Here is a 21055-nt window from a genome sequence, read left to right on the forward strand (position 1 = left end):
GGGGGCTGGCGGCGGGGCTGCCTGAGGGGGCGGGAGGGGCTGCACCGCCCTGTGGCTGCCCGGCCTCAGCGACTGCCGGCCCGGGAGCCCTGGGGAGGCGGCGGTGGGTTCAGGGCAAAGCGTGAGGAAACTGCAGTGGGCCGTGGAGTCGCAGAATCAGAGTGGTTTGGGTTAGAAGGGACCTTAAAAACCATCTCGTTTCACCCCCCCTGCCATGGGCAGGGACACCTCCCACCAGCCCAGGTTGCTCAAAGCCCCATCCAGCCTGGCCTTGAACACCTCCAGGGATGGGGTATCCACAACTTCTCTGGGCAACCTGGGCCAGTGTCTCACCACCCTCAGAGTAAAGAATTTCTTCCTAATATCTAAATCTAAATCTCCCCTCTTTCAGTTTAAAACCGTTACCCTCCTACTATCGCTACACTCTCTGATGAAGAGTCCCTCTCCATCTTTCTTGTCAGCCCCCTTTAGGTATTGGAAGGGGCTCTAAGGTCTCCCCAGAGCCTTCTCTTCTCCAGGCTGGACAACCCCAACTCTCAGCCTGTCCTCACAGCAGAGGTGCTCCAGCCCTCAGATCATCTTCGTGGCCATCCTCTGGACCCACTCCAGCAGGTCCATGTCCTTCTTATGCTGAGGACCGCAGAACTGGATGCAGTACTGCAGGTGGGGTCTCATCAGAGCGGAGTAGAGGGGCACAATCCCCTCCCTCGCCCTGCTGGCCACGCTGCTGGGGATGCAGCCCAGGATGCGGTTGGCTTTCTGGGCTGTGATCACTCGTTGCTGGCTCATGTTGAGCTTCTCATCAACCAATACCCCCAATTCCTCTTCCTCAGGGCTGCTCTCAATCCCTTCATCTCCCAGCCTGTATTGATACTGGGGTTTGCCCTAGCTCATGTGCACTTGGCCTTCTTGACCTTCATGAGGTTTATGAACTTCATGAGGATCCTTGCTGCTATTACTCCCTGGAAGTTTGTTGGTGTGTGAAGGCAGCCCTGTGCCTATGGTGTGAAGAAGGCCTGCTGTGCTCAGAGGTGCATGAGCAAGCAGGTAGCCAGCAGGTTGAGGGAGACAGTTATTCACCTCTCTTCAGCACTTGTGAGACTTTGTCTGGAGTACTGAGTTCAGTTCTGTGCTCCCTAGGACAAAAACTATCAGTTTTGGAGCAGGACCACCAAACTGGTCTGGGGCTGGAGCATGTGATGTGTGAGGAGAGGCTGAGAACCTGTCTTCAGCCTTAAGAGTAGGGAACAACTGTGTATTGCTGTTTGCGGGTAGGGGTAGAGAAGATGGAGCCACACTCATCTCAGAGGTGCATAACGAAAGGGCAAGGGACACCTTTTCTTTTTCACCATGAGGATGGTCAGACACGGGAATGGACCCAGAGGGGTTGTGGGGCAGTTCCTAGGCACTGTTGAATTTATTTGAGTCGATGTGGCATCTCCTCTGATGCAAGCAGAGAAGCTCTCTTTGCCTGTCAGCTCTCTGTGCACTGTGCAAATGCTGGAGCTTGATAGGAAGTATTCTGTGTTCTGCTGAAAGCCAACTGTCCCAAATGCCTGTTCCAAGGAAAGCATGCACGTCTGAAACAGACCTTGGTGGGTATAGAAACAAGCAAAGATATGTGTACGTGTGACCGTGTGCCACACTATTTATTTCTGCACAAAAATACACATGCACGGGCGCATATAGGTAAATCTTTGGGTTTGCTGTGTTGAAGAAAATCCTACTCAACAAGGTGGAGTAACTCACCTTGATCCCACTTCTCGTTGGGGCAAAACTGCTCCTGCAGGCTTACTGCTCTGCAGGTCTCCTCAGATGAGAGAGGTCTGAGCACACATTTTGACGTACTATGTGCCAGGTGCTGATGCGTCGTTAGATTGTTCCCTGCCTCTACTTTAAAAAAACACTCATCTGTGTTTTTGTCTCCTCACAGCTTGAAAGTTAAATTGTACTGCTCACCGGTAACTAAGGAACTGCTGCTGACTAGCTGGAAGTACAAGTTTTGGGAGAATCACATTGTGAGTTTTTGTTTATTTTTAAATTATCACTTTCCAAACAGTGATTCCAGGGAAGAAGCAGCTTCCTCTCCTCAGAAATGTCTAAATGTTGGTGTTGATACAGTGTTTTGGGGCGCAAGTACCTACATCAGTATGCCTTTCCTGACTGCTTGCTATGGGGGATTGGTTTATTGTTGTTTACAGTTTAATCTTATTTTTTCCTCCACAAAATTTATCCTTTTCTCTCAACTTCAGCTTTAAATGTCCTCCATCTGTACATTGATCATTTGTATCCCTTCTTCATTTCCTTAACCGCACTCATGTCTCTTTGCTCCTGTCCTTATTTCATTTCCCTTTTGCTTTATTTAAAGTCTTGTACTGCTTGGAGTATGTTTAATCTTTTAGTTGTGCTATTTTCCTTTTGCTTTTTGGCAAATGGACTATCTTTAACATGAAAATGTTTTAATGATATAAAATCACCAAAGAACTTAATTAGTTTACTTGATTTCCACTATTTTGAGCCAAAATTCAAGTGATCAGCAGTCATGTATGGGTGTGACTTGTAGTTACTTATTTCCTTCCCTTTGCAGATGTGGGCTTTGAAATCGAACACGTTTCTTTTCCCATCTTATTGTATGTACATACATCATCACATAGTGTAAGGATTTTGCTGTATCCTCCAGGCAAGGACAGGAGAGCTTTCTAGTCAAGTGAAAGGTCAAGAAGGACTTCAGGCAAGCTGAAATTTCTTTCCCTGGGGGAGTTACAGCTCAGAGTTTCCTTAAATAGGTTGTGAGCCTGGGTCTTCAGCTCCATATTCAGAGAAACTCATGTGAGTGGCACCTAGGAGGTAATTCTGGGTAAGAGAAAAAAGAGAAAAAGGGGACTTTTCTTATCAAGGTCCTAGTTTAATTGTGAAGCTGAGGGAGACGATAACTAGTTTTATGGGAAGCCTCGAGAAACAGAAAGATTTAATGATTTGGAGCATGAATATGATTCAGGGCTCTGTGGAAAGGACTCTGAACATCCCTTAGGCATGTTTGATGTGTGAAGGAGCACAGTGTGCATAGGTGACAATTTTTTTTAAGCCCATAATCTTCTTGGACTAGCGAAAATAAAATGGAGTGGGTTTGTGGTGGATTTTTTTATTGGTGTTGGTTGGGTTTTTTTATTTTTATTTTTAAGGTTGTGTCTGTTTGCTTCCAGTATCTCTTGAGTTTAACCTAGAAGAGGTCCCTTGAGGGGAGATACCTGTAAGCTATTAGGAGTTTGTGTGAGCAGTAAAAGGAAAGTAAGCAGTGCTGGTCCCGACATCCCTGTTTAAGAAAACCTTAATCTGGGAAGAGATGCCAGAGGTACCCGTGGTACAGTCTAAGATGAAGCACAATTAACACAAATCAACAGAATTAAAAAAAGTACATAGATGTTTGCAGCTGCAGCTCACAGGAGTGACTGCTGGTAGCGGCGTGAGCTGCACAGGCCCTAAATCAGACAGTAGCTGTTGGACGCTCACAAGCTTTGTCTTACAATAAATAAGCTTTCTACTTGTAGTGTGACTGGGAAATGAATTAACAGCTGATTTGATATTCACCAGACTGTAAGAAGCAATTGTGATGTCAGCTTCCAGACAAATGTTTTTATGATTTCCAGTCTGACCTTTATTTGTACGTACGGCGTGAGAGATTCTTTGAATCTGCTGTTGGCTTTAACATTTAAACTATCAAAGAGGGGAGAATTCTGCTGGAGATATCATTTATGGTTATGAAGCTAAACCGTGGCTGTTGGTGCAGAATTCTTCAGACAGTTTAGATCTAAAACTTGAAATTGTTTCACTGCAGTAGGAAATTTGAGAATTACTGAGAAATATTGAGCATGCAGAATTTAGATCAGACTCTTGAGTTTATTCAGCTTCAGAAATTGTAGATGATAAAATTAGTATTGATGTTTAGAAAATCAGCTCTCGCTAGTGGCTTGAATTCTTAGTACAAAATACTCTGACACACGTTTCTGTGTTTTGGAGCAAGCTCTGAGTTTGATTGGTGTTCTGATTTCTGGCGGAGAAGCCAAATGTTACCACCTTTGTGTGAGTACCAGCTGAGTGGATCTTGTGGAGCTGCCCAGAGATTTTGTGATGCGGTGTCTCGTGAATCCCTCTCATGCAGTGAAACCCAGGGTGCTGAGGAGACCTCTCAGCTGAGAAGCTGGTGGTTATACCTGAGGAGGGTAATGACAGGAGACTTTCCTTTTACTATTGCTTTTTTAGGCAGGAGAATTATAAACAAATATTGTCTGAAACAAAGGAAAAAGCCCAGGAGGATGGGAGGGAGAGGAGCCTGCATAGCAGTGCTAACCTTGCAGGTGGCCACAGAGCATGGATGTTCCCGGGCTCTTTTAGTAGAGAATATGGCAAAACAGGGGATTAATTGCAGTCTATAGATTAATCGCCTGTACACAAACAGAAATACATGCTACGTGTGATTTGTGGGCTCTGCTTCTGGTAACCTGCCATGGCAGGGAGGTTGGAACTCAATGATCTTCAAGGTCGTTTCCAACCTAAACCATTCTATGATTCTAATAGAGAACAGTGAGAAGAAGTGCTGCAGCACAGAGATCTGTCCTAGCAAGATCCACTCGTATTCTGGGACTGGATTGTCTTGAGCTTTGCACTCATCCAGAAATAAGGCATATAATTCCAGCCAGAGACACCAGAGCTGTTGCTGTTAGAAATCCTAACTTTTTTAGGTGTGCATACCTTTATTGAGGTATCTCCATTTCATTTTTAGACAACTTATAGAAAACTTTTTTTTTCCCACTGGAAATGGAAATTCATGACTTACTATGGGAAAATGAGCTTAATTTTACAGGCTTGGCATTAGCTGCAGTAGGTGCTAAAGATGTCTACAAAGAATACTTAGCCATAAGCATGAAACAAATTGTTCAGTAAATCCTGGAATGCATTTATTAATTTTGTTGCAGGTTGCATTGGAAGTTGAAACTCCAACTCAGATTTCTTTAGTAGATGAAACATCTGGTGAGGTAAGTCACCAAAAAAAAATTCCTATGATTGTAATGGGCAGTAATACTCTTTCTTACCTGTAACATTCCAAGTGGACAAGCTATTTTTAAAATGTATGTTCCCTTGTCTCCAAGATATGCAGCCAGATGATTACCTCTTCTCTGCTTTTTTGTTATTATCATAGCATTTCTTTGGTAATGTCTTCCACGGTATTGGTGATCTCCTGCCTGGCTTATTTTAACAAGCTTTAAGTGCAGGACTTAAAGGTCTGGTAGAGCATCTCCATGTACGACTGTTTTCTGGCTGAGTGGCTTTCATGAGCACCATACAGTATTCAGTCATCTGTTCTAGCGTGACAGGATGGTTGTTGCTCTTCAGGGCTTTTTGGAATGTGAAGAGACTCTCTCTCTTCATTCAAAAGCAATGCTAAATGCTGCAAGAGGCTGTGGGGAGTAATGCATTGCCTTCACTGTGTCAGTGAAAGTACTGGTAGTACTTACTACGGTGTGAAAATAATGCTCACCATCTATCTCTTCCAGAAAGAAGATATAGAGGTGACACTTCTACCAGCTGGTCACTGTCCAGGATCAGTCATGTACGTCCTTTCAATACTCTAAAGGTCTCTGCTGGGAAATTTGTCCTATAGAGTTCTCACTAAGTACTGGGCTTTTTTTCTAACTAGAAATAGCTAGTAAAATTAAAATTCTTACTTAGAGATAACACTGTTGAAGCCCGTGAGCTTTTGTGAAGGTTGGAAAACCACTGTGCTATCTGGGATCTGTCCAGACAGAAGTTGTTATCTTGCTGGGACAGATTACTTTTCCCCGTGCCTATGAATAACAACTTTCTTGATTTCAACTGTACCTAAAAATGACATAGCAAACTATGATTAAAAAGAAATCCTCCATTTCTTAAATATGACATTAAAAAGAAGGTGCCCAGCTTCCTGGTACAGATGCCTAATAGATTCCTTTGGCTGCAACAGGCAGCTGGGCTACCCTCACAGAATCTGTCAGGCTTTGTGTCTTCAACTCTGACCAGCCCGGGCACAAGTTATTTTCCAGACATACCGAGTCTGAATTATTTGGTTTATCTGAAATTATTCTAGGACCAAATGGAGCCCAGTATTTCTATTACATCATACGTTAGTCATGTAAACTGCTCTAAGCAAGGTAACAAATCGACACCTGGTATTTAATGCTTCGTATTGTTGAGTTTGACCGAAGTGTTTCTGTTTGTAGGTTTTTGTTTGAAGGTGCAAATGGCACTGTGCTGTACACAGGGGATTTCAGGCTTGCAAAAGGAGAAGCAGCCAGAATGGAGCTTTTGCATTCAGGGACCAGGTAAGGCTTCAGCTATTCATGGGATTTAGAAGGAATAAAAGATCACGCAGGCATGGACAATTCAGGAATAATGTACTCTTTTTTTTCCTCTTTTTATTGTGGATTAAATATATTTGCAGTAAGGCAATGCTGCAGTTACAAGCCCCTTTTGACTTGCTTTTTGTAATAAAGAGGAAGAATTGCTTCCTTTTGGAGAGAGAGGAAGTGGTGTGTCTCAGTACTGTGACACACTGCTCACTCTGGTATCGCATTTCCCTTTCAGAGTAAAAGACATCCAGAGTGTATATTTGGACACCACTTTTTGTGATCCCAAATTTTATCATATACCAAGCCGGGTAAGTCTAAATAAGCCGTGAGAGGAAAAGTCCTAAAGCCACTAAATAATTAACCACCCCTTTGTTAGGTAACTCTTGCAAGGCAATGCCAGTTTGCATTACAAAATCACAGCACTTTGGAAATATCTTCACAGACGATTCACAACATTTTCTAAACTTTTCAGGAGGAATGTTTAAATGGGATCTTAGAGTTAGTACGAAGCTGGACCTCACTGACTCGCTATCATGTTGTGTGGCTGAATTGCAAAGCTGCTTATGGATATGAATATTTATTCATAAACCTCAGTGAGGAACTTGGAATCAAGGTAATGTTTCTGTAATTATCGCTTTAGAATAGGTCTTTGGGAATGACTGTGGCCAGTCACCGAGCTGCAAATGGCTGTTCAGAGGACTGCTGTGTGTGAATGATGTGCATTAGCCTCATGTAAAAAGCTACAGTTGTGCTCAAAATGAGTTAACTAGTTCATTTCAGTCTGGAAAATCTGGGCTCCCCAGGGAGAAGTTAATCCCCAGTTTTCAAGCTCAGTGTTTACCTTTCTCCCTTTTATCTTGTGAATGATAAAAGCCTTCTCATTTACTTATGACATTAATAGTTAGCAGATATATTCTGACTTTCTTTGGTGAATATTCATCCCTCTTCAGCACAGGAGGTATGTTCTGCTTGTTCTAGGTGTCCAAATTACTTTTGGCTAACACTTCTCCGCTTGGGCATTATTAGTGGGTAGTAATTGTTTAAATGCCTACAGCATTTATTGTGAGCAGAACCACATCTGTATAGTTGCTCCAGCTGCAAACACCTTGTGCTAACGAAGAGTAAACTCTGCCTTTATCTAGGTGCACGTGAACAAACTTGATATGTTCAGAAACATGCCAGAAATCCTCTACCATGTTACTACAGATCGGCACACTCAGATTCATGCCTGTCGACATCCTCGGGTGCGTAGCATTTTGAAAAGCTTCTGCTAAGTTCACTGTGAAAGGCTTGTTATAGCTGTTGATGTTTTTTTGGTCTTGTTGTGCTAATGAAGACTGGGGTCAAATGGTGGCTTAATGCAAAGGAGAGTGAGAACTTCAGTTAGTGGATTCACATTTGTTTTTTTAAAAAAGAAAAAAAAATTAGCTGATCCTGGAAATAGTTTAATTGTGTTTGAAACTTGAAAATTGTATTGTTAAATGAAGTAAGACAAACTGGATTAGATCAGTCAAGTATTATCCATTTAAATATATCAAAAGCAGCTTGTCTGGTGTCTCCTGCAGCCATGCGCTGTGTGCGTGCAGTGTATGGCCTTCCCTTGCCAGGATGTCTATAGGGCTGAAGGCTCCATCTTGGAGGAGCGCAGGTAGAACTGGAGATGGTATGTTGGGGCATTGGTCTCTGCAATAGATATACTTTGTCAGGTGCACTGTGGAAGCGAGATGCAACAGCAAAGAGTGTTTCAAAGAAGTTGGAAGGGAGATGAAAACTTGGTCTGTCTAGATACTACGTTGCTCAATTTCTGGGGGGAAAAAGGTCAAGATTACACTTAATTTTATATTGCATTTGACAGGATGATGACTGCTTTCGAGGGAACAGACTGCCCTGTGGGATGACTTGCCAAAACGGAATTCCCTTACGCATAATCAGCATCAAACCCTCCACTATGTGGTTTGGAGAAAGGATCAAGAAAACCAATGTAATAGTGAGGTGAGCATTTGGGCCATGCAGAAACCTTTTCTTTCAGGTGCGTATCTTGCCTGACACTGGTATAACTGAATCTCAAAATGGACTTTTTAAGAGTAGGTTATGCATGCCTGTTGACTGAGGATGAAGAGCAGTAACCTAATTTTTGTGCTTCCTCTTTTTTTTTAGGACTGGGGAGAGTACATACAGAGCTTGTTTCTCTTTCCACTCTTCATACAGTGAGGTTTGTATACTTGTAGTACTGAGTACACATTGATTAAAAAAATAACTAAAGGAGTTTTTGATTATCCTGAAGTGGATGACATGACTTGTCACAATAAAAAAAATCTTGTCAGTAATAAGACATAAGGAGGTGGGAAGTTCTGGATGTTGAAGACAAGTTTGGTTTAGCATAGCTGCAGAAGAGCACGTTAAGGTAGGGCAGGATTACAAGCCTACTTTTTTGTTCTCTCTTCTCGAAGTATAGGTCACTGCTACAATTGTTTTGATGGCCTTTCTATTTTAGATTATTGTGTAACTATACAATGCATTAAGCTTGGAATTTTTGTTTTCAATACATTGTTTATCAGCTGTGACTGTTTTGGGTGGGTTTGCCTTCTTTTCCCTGCCCACACATTTAAACGGAATTTTCTTACATTGTAGCTGCCACTGTTACTCCTCTTTCAGCATTAAAGACTAAAAGGAAATTGGTTATGGCAGTGTCCTTTCCAGAATCACACACTGTCACTTAATGTGACTGGATCCAGTTCTTAAAATACTTCTCTAAGAAACTGAACTGAAACTGGATCAATGCTAACAATTAACCTGTCACAAAACCTTGCATATACAAAATGGAGATTATTCAGAGCCCTAGGAAGACAGTCCTGGTTTTAAGATCCTGATTAAGTTTTAATTTGCTCTGCCGTGCAGAATTTTAAATGGAGGTACTAGTGTAGCATATACAGCGTGGCAGCTTTGCTGGCAGAATATGGGGTGTTGTGTGTTGTAACAGACTCATACCTCCACATGCAAAAATAGATGTGTCCTACTGGTTTGTATAGATAGGAGTGTGATCTGCAAATTTGCAAGTGTTTTCAGTGCTCAGCACTGACAAAGCCTCAGCTGGAATGGAGTGCCCCAAACTGAACACAGTTCTTCAAGAAATTTACTGTCTGGAAGACAACAGAGTAATGCTTAGAAAAAGTGATGTGTGTTGTCATAATGGGCTTTTGTAGCGGACTGAAGGGAGACTTTAGGAGAAGTCTTTGAGGAAGGGAATACCCAATCTGCACAACTAGGGACTTGAAGTCCAGTAAGAAGAATGCAGGTCTGAAAAGATCTACAGCAGCAAGGACAGGAACAGATCTGTGTAGCCTTTTCTTTCAGAGACAGTGATGGCCTGCGCAGTAGTTGATGATTGCTGTGAGGTGGTTAGGTGAGGCTCTGTTCTCAGCGTCTTTTCAGACCTGTTTCTTGTTAAGGAGCTATCCGCTTTGATAGTTTTGGCTCATGGGTCATATTGGTCTTTACATGAGGCAACTGGTAGTATTTGTTGTGGGTGTGCTTTGACCAGTGCTGCCATTAAGTGAAATTATTGACTGTTGATGTAACTTGTTAAACTGCTTCTTCTTTTCTTCAATTTAGATTAAGGATTTCCTGAGCTATATCCGTCCTGTGAATGTGTATCCCAATGTACTGCCAGTGGGTGGGACAGAAGACAAAGTTATGGAAATGTAAGTGACAAGTGGCTGCCGAGTGGAGGTGTTGTCTCTGTTCTTGTAAGGACAAGTCCCCTCCTGAATCCCAGCCTCTCGAGCAGGCCCACTGCCTTTTGCGTTATTTGTCTGATAATTCAGATACTTTCTTTTTCTATATTCAGTCCTGCAAACTGGAGCTTTCAGAAGAACACTTTTTATGTTGTGCTAACCCTGAGAGTTTATATTCTACACACTACTTACATTTATATAGAGAGGCTTTTCTACTGTTAAACTCCGTCTGGGTGGAATCTGAATATATATTCATCTCGCTTTATTCTGTGACCCATTTCTATTTGTCATTGCTACTTCTTGGAAGTATCTTTTAAAGAGGGTTTCTCTGGGGACTTGAACGCCTAACCTGTGTAGAGCATCACAGAGGCCTCTGTTCTTGCGCTGCTCAGATGCTGGCAGCTTAAAAAGCGATCTTATGGACCAGGAGGGTCGTGGTGTCACGCAGTCTGAACAAAATGAGGACTTGCTTCTTTGTTCCTTTTTCTTTTCCTCCTTAGTAAGAAAGCAGATAGATGCTTTACAATTATTGAATACAACTGCAGTCAGATTTTGAACCTGTCATTTCATCTCCTCTAAAAGTTTCCAAATGGTGTACATGTTTTAAGGTAATATAAAGAAATGACAGATTTCTACCTTTAAGCTGCCTAAGTTTACCAATGAATTAAGAACTTTCCCCTAGCTCTTGCTGCCCTTTGCTTTAACACTTTTGCTGCAGTGCCTGTGAAAGGCATGAAGCAGTATACTTAGATCAAGTGAAAAGATTTACTTTTGCTCCTGAAAGTATCACCTGCTGAGTTGTAAATATTAATCGCTTTCCTCATTCACCTCAGATTAAAGCCGTTATGCAGGTCATACAGGAAAAACATGGAACCCAGGTACAAGCCCTTAGGAACACTGAAGAGAGTCCACAAGAGAGACTTATCTGACACAGGTAAAGGTTCTGCTGGTGCTACTGTGCCTTAATGAAGGTCTGGGACTAAGCAGAGGCACCAAAGCCATGATGTTCACCATTGTCTGTGTCCAAAGCAGCATTAGAAAGGAGAAATATAACTTAATCAACGTTTTAGGAGGGTGAGAGTGCACTACTGTGTAAAATCACACTTACTGTGATCTAAAAACGTACTTAATGCTTAACAGCCCTTTAAGTTTCTGGAAGAATTCCATTCCACGGTCCTAGACAATCTCACCTAAAGCTGTTTCTAATGGAACTTTGCTTGTATCACCTCTTGCGTTGTGGGGTACAGAGTGCCATGTCAGTGGAATTGCTCCTCTTCATTTTCTCTGTACATAGCCTCTGGAAAGCCACTTAGGAACTAGAAGACAGCCTTGGGCCTGCTGCATTCTCTTTGGCTGTTTCTGAAGTGCCAACCACATGAGGGTGATGTAGTCTTGGCAAAACATGTCAGAGGTCTGAATAAACGTGTCTGCCAGGGCTACATCTGATCTGCTGTAGCTTATATGGAGGATGGCAACTAGCAGCTTTCCCTGAACTCTTCTCATTATTTTTTTTTTTTTCCTGTTCTTTTCTTGACAGATGAAGATGATCTCTTTGATACAGAATTAACTCCTGCAAAGCCTAAGATTCCAAAACATCAGAGAGAAGAGAGCAGGCCCTCCAGCACAGGACAATCTGAAAATGCTGAAGGGAACATTACTGAGGGCACAGAAAGTTACAAAGAGACCACTACTTACACCTCCCTCAAGGTAGACTTCATGGACTGTGAGGAATCAAATGATGATGATGATGAAGATGATGAAGAAGAATCTGAAAAATATATAGTTCAAGTTCTTTCCTGTGAGCCAGATGGCACTTCCACATCAAATTTCAATGGAGTAACTAGTGACCAACAGGAGTCTAATGCCGACGTCCCTCGCTGGGATGCATTTTTTAAGTGCCACAAACTAGAAGAAAGCTCTGAAAACGAGGACAACTTCCCATCTTCAGCCGATGCTGGGGGGTCCCAGTCACTCTTCAGTGATTCGGATGGAGTAAGCGACTCGACACACATCTCCTCCCAAAACTCTTCTCAGTCGACACACATATCGGAGCAGGGGAGCCAGGGCTGGGATAGCCAAATGGACACAGTACTCATTACCTCCCAGGAGAGAAACGCGTTGGACTTCAGCTGCTTCGGCAAAGGTGGGAGCAGAGCAGTTGTTTCTGCATCACAGGAGACTGCCAAGGACAGTCAATCTGACAGCAGTAGGTGGAAGCCGCTGGGTCAAAACAATTCTTGTGCCTACGATGTTGCCTGTGACTTGGAAAGCAGAGACACTGAGAAAGCTGCAGAAGCTGGTGCTGCTCATGTTCAAGATGTGCTGGTGGAAACCGGTGACAACTCCAGGACTCCTGATCTAGAAATGAGGAGGGACTCCCAGAGCTCCTCTGACTTTGAAATTCCCTCGACTCCTGATGCTGAAGTGCCTCAGCCAGATAAACTGCACTATTTATATAAGAAGCTAGCAGCAGGTGAAAATATACTCAATGAGAAAAAGTCTCCTCAAGATAGGTATAACTGATTACCTCATAGTAAATACCAAGATTTTTTTTATCAAAACCCAAATGACTTTTCTTTTTAGTGCCAATTACTAGCTGCACCTATGCTAGTCGACACGTTTTCAGAAGTATCTTACTGTCATAAACAGCCATTTGCAGCCTGTGTAACTTTATTGTTCCTTCCATGAGATACTGAAAAGGAAGTATTCCTAGGAGGGACTTTAAAAGCCTTCTGCCTCCCCAGTTTCAGTTGTCCAGGCCTGTAAGCAGACAAAAAACAAACCAGACAAAACTAAGGGTAGAACACTAAATGAAATTTAGTGTTTCTCTTTATTGTGAGCTCTAAGAGTTTGCCTTTGACATGTATGTGATCTCAGGTTTTAATAAAATACCACATTTTTTATTGTGGAGAGGAACACTTCTCTTCAATGCAATGAAATGCATTGAAATGATGCACTGACAATGCAATAGTTTCACTTCGACTTTAATCCTGAGTTTTCACTTCAGTGTTGCCAAAATTCTTAGCTTCTAAAATAGAAATGTAATTTGGGTTTTTGTTAAATTGCAGTCCCTACAAAATGCCTGAACAGCAGAAGTCATCTAAAAATCCATGTAGTTTCCCATCCATGTGGTCTTAAGTCCTAAAGTATTAAACAGACTTGTAGTATGACAGCTCTCCCCTCCATACACCTCTTCAGTCTTCCTGCCACCTTTAGCACTATGTGAGCGACAAACCAGCCAGCTGGGAACAGTGGCAGGAAGGGAAGAAAAAAAAATTTGCTATAATCTGTGTATAGTTTTAGGGATATTCAAGTCCATTTATTTCTCCACTGTTACCTTGCTCACTCCATTCCTGGGATTTGTTAACATACTTTCCAAATGTGGTCTATCAATGTCTGTTTTTTTTTTTTTTTTTTTTTTCTTAAACAAGCTTGAGTGACCACAACTGCCGCTGTACCTACCTCTGTGATTAAAGTCATACAGAGCAAGATCTCTTCTGTTGGCTTATTTCCTTAACTGTAAATACATTTAAATTCAGGGCTGAGTTTACAGTATGCTTAAATATACAGGAACCCAGTCTACTGTAGATAAGTCGATAGTGTAAATTTATATCATTTCTTACCAGCCATGAACTGAACAGGAAACACATGACTTCCTCATGATCACTCTACTACAGTCCATATAGTGCTTGAAAATTTGGGTACAGAACAAGAATTCAGAAGTTGCAGTCTTAAAGCAAATTCTATTGCTGCAGCTAATTTTGACAGGCTAAGATTTATTTTTTTTTTTTTTTAAGAATGACAACAAGAAGAGAAAAACTAAATTTAATTTATTTTATCAAAAACTATAGGAAGGTAGCAATACTAGAGATCACACATTATGAGAAGAAAGTGTTCCTGAGCTTACAAACTGCATATCCTAATGTACACAGTCCTAAAACATGCAGTAGAAATAACCAAAAGATTGACTTAACTTTGAGATTAAGTAAATAGACAATAGCTTTTCTTACAGGTGATCTTGCAGCTTTAGTTTTGCTACCAAAAAAAAAATAAATTAAACCCAATGGAAAAGAACAGCTAGAGGACAGATCACAGGTTACCAGTCTCTAAGAAGTGCATATACAGAACTGACCTGGTGGCCACAATGGTGCTAACAGACCACCAAGCAAAACAAAGGCAGAAGCTAGGCTGGTTTAGGGTCCTTAAGAATGTAAAAATAGCTTTTTCTCCTTTTCCAATTAGGCAATTTTCCCCTCAAACTCATAACAACAGCAAAAGGAGTTTTAAAAGTGACACAGTGTCCCATTAAATTAATTCACTGACTGCAATCCAAATGGACTGTGAATATGTAAATATAAAATACTGTTCAAGGCTCTGGATACATGGATACTCTGGAAACTGGATACATGGGTTTACTTCCAATAAATACAAAATACTGTTACCTCCCAGAGCATAAATTAACAGTCCTTTATTTATCACACAAGAGGTAACACACATATCCTTAAAGAACAGCAGTGTTATTCCAATGCTGGTGGTAACACATACTGCCTTGGGAAAAAGGCAGACACTGAACTCAAGTAAAACTTTAAAGACTTTTATCTTTTAAAATGCATTTACTTGCAATTTTTAAATCAAACTGGGCATGGACGTAGACAAAAAGAGTGTCGAACCAGCCCTGTGTCATCTTGTACAGGAGAGGCCAGAAAAACTGATTTGGTAAGGAATCCACTTCTTGCAGCAGCCACTCTTGCCATCCTGTACCCACAGGGAAGGCTGCGGCTGCAGCGGATTAAGGAGCTGGAGATTGCAGATTCCATCCACGTGGAATGCATCGCCGAATTGGGCTACATGCAAAAGAAAGTACTAATGACTCCAAATGATGTAAGATCACCCAGAGTTTGCTAACATTAAAGCTCCCCATTCCACTTCAACTTTATATAAAAAAAATAAAATCATTAGAGATGTGGCAGGATAAAAATGAACTAGATTCAGCATTTATCCAAGTGTGTGGATACAGGTGAGCCTGGTAATGTCAAATACTTTTAAATCTTAACAAACTTTCTCCTATTCATTAAACAATATAAAGTATCTATTTCAATGTGTATCTCTCTGTATTGTAGATTACAAAACTTACACAGAAGTTTCAGTGGCCCACACTTGTCACCCCAACCGTGAAACTGATTTTGGCTAGTAGCATATAAAATTTCACTTTCTGCCAAAGAGCTGGATCTTCAGTGCAAACACAACTGTGCTTCTTAATGAACAACCAACCTGTATTATCAGTTGAAGCACTCTTCTTGGAGTGCCAGTAATTAACATGAAATTTAAGGCATTTTCTAACAAATTAAGTAAACGGTTATATGCTGGGTACGCGACTTCATTCACCTGAGCCAACAGCGGTGCACCTTATAAAGGTAACTAGCTGACCTATGATACATAGCTGGCATCCTTTTATGGAGCAACGTTATTCTGCCTGACCCTATCAACATTTACATGATTTGTAAGCAATATGCAAGTTTTACAAGCTTTTAATCCGTGAGAATAAAGCACTTGGATCATCCCTGGAGCACGGACCTTGGCTGTAACTCCACTCATAACCTACTTCAACTGCTCTTCAGTGTTTTTGAAGCCAAGAAAAACTTAGCATACATTATGAATAGATCGAGACAACTTTAAGATGATCAGGAAAAAACAAAAACCAAAAAACAAAACAATACTCAAGCAGCTGAAGAACAGTACATTTCTCAGCCTTTACATTCAAGAACATCTTGCAAACGTTTACAGCAAATGGGCAAATTCCCCCTAGTCTAACTTCTCTTAACATTTTTGCAACGGGAAAAAACGGCCCTAGTATCTTACAAGTCTATCACTAGATAAAAGAAGTCACAGTATGTAAAAACTTAATCAAAACCAGTTGTGACTACAAATGAATTCCTGGGAAATTTTTGCATCTAACAGATAACTGAGCGTTATCTCCATAACGCATCAGCTCTGTTAGACAATGGGCTGCTCTCCCTATTCTTTTGTTATCTATTTCCAAACTGCAGCCAGTCATTTGTTTCAGCAATGACTGCCAAATTTCTGCAATGAAAACAAACAGCGTACCTTACTACAGATAATCTGGTATTTACAAATTCTCTGTAGAACTGCAGACCACCTATAGCATCCTAACTAAAAATCAGAATGTAACAATTGAAAAAAAAAAAATAGAAAAAAAATCTGTTTGTAAAACTTCTAAATAACATCAGCAAAAAACATTCGAGACCTTGATCTTACATCTAGAATCTGCTAAAGCAAATCGCTTTACTTGCGTGGGCTTCAATGCACATGAAACAACTTGCATTCCTGTGAACCTTTATTTAGACAGTCTGATGGCTGACCTTACCCCTTCACCCTTGTGCCATAAATGTTATTGCTAATCTCTTGAAGCTTTTACTTATACAACAAAAAAAGCAAAAGAACTGTCAGCTATGATTTAAGATTCAAATCAAATGCCTCCAGACTTTTCATGGTATAGAAAATATGTAACATCACTTCATCCCACTGACCTCCTAAGAGGCCTACGGCTGTAAGGTCACAATCAAATGTTCAAATCAAAGTACATTTTAAGGAGTTCTCTTATCATACATTTTACTGCTTCCTAAATAACAGTTCTAGAAAAATCAACTTTTAATCCCTGTTATTTGCCTGAAACACTAGATCTCTTTCTTTGGCCAACGCCATTTCAATTACAAATGTAATGCCTTGTTTTCATTGTACTTATTTACACTAGACATAAGAATACTTGAATATATGTGTGAAAGAAGAGTCTTCTTAAAACACATTTAAAAGAGAACAAAGTATTTGTGACTTTGGATACCCAAACTCAGTTGAGATAACCTCTGCAACACACAGCTCCACATTTACAGACAGTTCTGATCCTCTTTCTGGATGGGCTAAGACCATCAGCAGAGTCTGAAGTCAGATCTATTGAACCTGTGACACAGACAAACACAAAAACGGAAGTTTTAAGAGACAGACTGAAACTGCGTTAGGTATTCAAATGGTTTCAAAAGCCTTCTACCACCCCACTTCTTAGAAGAATTGTGTGTGAAGCTACCATCAAAGTCTACCGACACGCGTTACAGCTACTTACACAACACCTAGCACACGTATCAGAATCCAAAGCTCAACAAACTCGAGCCTTGTACCCTCAGGTCTGTACCCATACTGGTCAGCTGAGAGCACAGCTGGAGTATAAAGACGCTTCTTTGGAAACTAAATAGCGGGGCCAGCAATACCTTGCTGTTGTGCATAAATAGTTTGCACACAAAGTTTGACAAACACAAAAGCCCGGCCAGCAAGCCTCAAGAATTTTTTGTTGTATTGGAAAAAAAATGAAGTCATGGTTCAGGTTGGAAGGGACATTTAAAGACCTTCTCATCCAACCCCCCCGCAGTGGGCAGGGACATCTCGCACTAGATCAGGTTGCTCAAAGCCCTGTCCAACCTGACCTTGAACAATCAATGGAAGATCAATTATCAAATAATCATCTGGTACAATGTTTTGTTGGAAAGGGAGTTTAGATGAGATTATCTAGCACCTTGTCCAAACGCATCTTGAAAATCTCCAGTGATGGGGACTCCAACGTGTTCCTGGAGAGGTTGTTACAGTGAACAATGGTTCTCACGGTAAAAAACTTTGGACTGTCCTTCCATCCTAAACATCTGTACCACAGGACCTACATCCACAATGGAAGACTACAGACAGCAGAATCCAAAGACAAACCTACGGTGCCTTAGACCACTCAGCTGTTACAACTGTCTTTATCACTAGTAGATTATTTAGAAGGTAGTTTACCTGAAATACCAATTTGAATGAAGGAAAGCTTTTTTTTTTTTTTAATGGTAGCCTGACCATTCCTTTGAGAATTCTCATCACAAATCTTCAAAATAACTTGCCTTGTCAGACGTTCCAACTACAAGGCCTTGCTGTAAACTGGGAGTGCTGAAGGAGGTAATGCACCAGAGGTGCACACAAAAGCTTCTGGGTGCGCTCTATTTACACTACACATCAAAAAGAGATGTCTGTTCTAGAATCCACAGAGCTGTGCTAGGGAGATGCAGTGCCTGACCTGAAACGCTATCATCAGTCAGGCTGCAACAAAACCCACCAGTGCCCCAAGCCTCCCGCAACAACAGCGTTAAAATCTGCAGACCTTTCATCTGATAGTCAAAGGTCAGCTCTTCTCCAGCCTTGATGGTTCGTGTAGAAAACAGCGCTATTCGAGGAAGACGCAAGTCGAGGTTATCAATAAACACATTGAAGACTTGAAGATTTGGATCACACTGTAAGGCAAAAGTTAATGTAGTTTCTGTTAAGAAAAACACACAGTAAGTTTCACTGAAGCGTTTAAGTAAAGCAAGGTCACAGGAAAAGAAGAACTGGTTCTTCTCTCAGTGACAGAAGTCTGAAATCAAGTTATCTTCTGAAATCAACAAATCACGTTCTTGAAATAGCATTAAAGGAGAACCCTCATAGCTTAGAGTCCTTTCAAGAAGGCAACAACCTTTACAGAGTACGTAGACTACACTAATATGCAACAGCCTATTAAAAAAAATAATGGTACCTTCAAAAGATGACAACAAAAAAAGATGGCAAACAAAGCAATTAAAGTTACATTTTAAGGTTAGTATTTACCTACAAAACCCACAAAAAGAATTAAAGTTGAAAGAAAAGAAGAAACAACCTGGCATTTCAAGCCACACACTCACTATTCTGTAATTAGGTTTAAGCATTGCTTCCAGGCCAGAAACAGTATTTTTGTTTTATGAATAAATTTCTATTTTCAGTTGCTAACCTGCTTGGCTTCTGAATTATCTGCTATGGGCTGGGTGGCAGGGGGAGGGTCAAGGACACTAAGCAGGAACTAGAAACCACTTTATTTTTTCTGGATTGTCAGAAGTCAGCTGTCACTGGGGCAGTTTGTTAAACTCTGCATGCTTTTTTGCTCTTTAACAGTAAAAAATATATCCCACATTAAAGAATGAGAAGTGAAATCAGACATTTAACTCTACACTGAAGAGTGAGAATACTTCACCCCTGTTTCTGAAAGTGAAAAGCAATTGGTTGTACCTAAAATTCTGCTTCACCCTTCTCCCTACCAAGCCCGCACGAAACAGAAACCTCATCAGCTCACAAATCTGAAGACATGAATTTACTGTATTTGTAGAACACTGACTGCATACCTCACAAACATTACATCAGTAAGAAATAATCACTTTTAGTTCAGGAATGATACATAATTTCTTTACAGATGCAGTTCAGCCTTCTTGCTTTAGGTACTTCAGTCGAACAGGAAAGAAAACACTACAAAAATTTCTTGTTTAGAATTTACTTTCGAGTTTTCTGGCAAGTTGAGATTCGATACGAGGAGGGAAAAAAGGTATCTACAGGGGAAAAATACCAAAAGAAAGCATAGGAATTTTCATTTTTTCCTCTACCAATGTTTGAAGAATGAAATTTGGCATAACCGCCCATCCTGCCCTGCTACAAAATAATGCATTATTTCCTACCATCTTTGACTCTTCACTAATTATATTAAGTACTTCTCATGTGTTAGGTCTTTTAGTTACTTGGAAAAAAACCACACCCAAACCAACCCTATTTTGGTTGTCTAGAGCCAGCAGATCCAGTGACAATCCCAGTTCTACCAGATGCCCACTTCAGGCAGCACCTCATTCCCAGATTTTTGTAAATAGTCCCGCTCTGAGTAAGGCTAAATATTCTGTTCTATGTATTATGTCATCTAACCAACTGGACTGTGCTGGCGTGAAACATACTCCAGAAAAAGATGTAAATATGGTAAAATATTTACAGCAGAAAAAGATGCTTCTGTCACAATTAAGATAATTGTCCAAATTCTTAGTATACAAAACAAGGTCTTACACTGTGATTCACAAAGTGGGACACATTTCCATATCGAGCTGCATCTACTGTAAATTCATCTGAGTCATAGTCCAAATCAAACAAGTATGTATTTCCCTGGTTGTCATAGAGCTGGCCTCGTCTTTCTGCTTCCTCACTTGTAATCACCTAAAAAAAGATAAAAAAAAAAAGCAACCTGCATCATATTATTCACTATTGCTAAATTAAAACAAAAATCACAATCAATTTAGAAAAAAAACCCTTTACTTAGTAAAAAATACCACATTCACTTTTTGATGTTGAAATAGCATTCCATCTCTAACAAATAAAGAATACATACATACAGCTAAACTAATTTGTTAGTGACTGAGGCTTCTCTGGATATAATTTTTCTATAGCTGATGCACAGCACTACCTTGTCTCAGGTAAACAAAAAAAAATATCAGCACCTTCTATTAAGAGTTTTGATAATAACAGATACAATCAACTGTTTCTGGTTGAAGTTTCTATACACACCATTTTTTCATTAGACCAGGAAAGCCTTGTTTATTTCACAAAGTTTCAACTTTCTCCCTTTGCACAGATGAAGATCAACAGGTACCAATCTTTACAACCCAGCCGTATTTACAGTCCAATATTCACCTCCTCCCTCCCTAGAAGCATCTCTTCCTGCTATTTTTGACTGCAATGAAAGATCCTGTTCATTACAGCTTAGACAGATACATCATTTCACAAAGGTGAATCTATGCAATTAGGTTAGCACAAGGTAGAAATCCAGAAGCTCCCCAAAGGAATAGAAGAACTAGTCACTTTTAACAGAAGCAACAGCTTAAATTCATCTGCAGCCTGTTACGTTAAATGTATTCTGCTGTGCAGACTCAGCAAAGAAATCACAATTCGGCAGCAAGAGATAAAATGTGGTGGAACTGGACAAAAAAAAACTCTAAAATTTTTCTGACACATCAGATTTGAGAATTTATTCAGCAGTAGGGAATAAGTAAATTCAGGTGAAAGGGTAAATACACACTCTTT

The 21055-nt window shown here is 40.7% G+C and overlaps 2 protein-coding genes across 2 annotated transcripts in view; one reads left to right on the top strand and one right to left on the bottom strand.

Moving 5' to 3' along the window:
- DCLRE1C (DNA cross-link repair 1C) overlaps positions 1-12640 on the top strand; it is a 13138-nt gene extending 498 nt beyond the window's left edge. Inside the window, exons 2-13 of the mRNA XM_009883003.1 lie at positions 1934-2018; positions 4974-5033; positions 5553-5608; positions 6255-6356; positions 6619-6691; positions 6856-6996; positions 7526-7627; positions 8239-8375; positions 8541-8595; positions 9996-10084; positions 10951-11051; positions 11655-12640. Coding sequence (XP_009881305.1) covers positions 1934-2018; positions 4974-5033; positions 5553-5608; positions 6255-6356; positions 6619-6691; positions 6856-6996; positions 7526-7627; positions 8239-8375; positions 8541-8595; positions 9996-10084; positions 10951-11051; positions 11655-12640 — 1987 coding nt within the window. The remainder of the gene's footprint in view (positions 1-1933; positions 2019-4973; positions 5034-5552; positions 5609-6254; positions 6357-6618; positions 6692-6855; positions 6997-7525; positions 7628-8238; positions 8376-8540; positions 8596-9995; positions 10085-10950; positions 11052-11654) is intronic.
- Positions 12641-16860: 4220 nt separating this feature from the next.
- SUV39H2 (suppressor of variegation 3-9 homolog 2 (Drosophila)) overlaps positions 16861-21055 on the bottom strand; it is a 9776-nt gene continuing 5581 nt past the window's right edge. The window contains exons 4-6 of the mRNA XM_009883004.1: positions 20045-20191; positions 18315-18444; positions 16861-17092 (exon numbers count right to left, since the gene is read on the bottom strand). Of these exons, the coding sequence (XP_009881306.1) occupies positions 16983-17092; positions 18315-18444; positions 20045-20191 (387 nt within the window). The 3' untranslated portion in view covers positions 16861-16982. The remainder of the gene's footprint in view (positions 17093-18314; positions 18445-20044; positions 20192-21055) is intronic.

The sequence above is a fragment of the Charadrius vociferus genome, unplaced genomic scaffold (genome assembly GCF_000708025.1).
Source record: "Charadrius vociferus isolate BGI_N301 unplaced genomic scaffold, ASM70802v2 scaffold32, whole genome shotgun sequence".
Classification (NCBI taxonomy): domain Eukaryota; kingdom Metazoa; phylum Chordata; class Aves; order Charadriiformes; family Charadriidae; genus Charadrius; species Charadrius vociferus.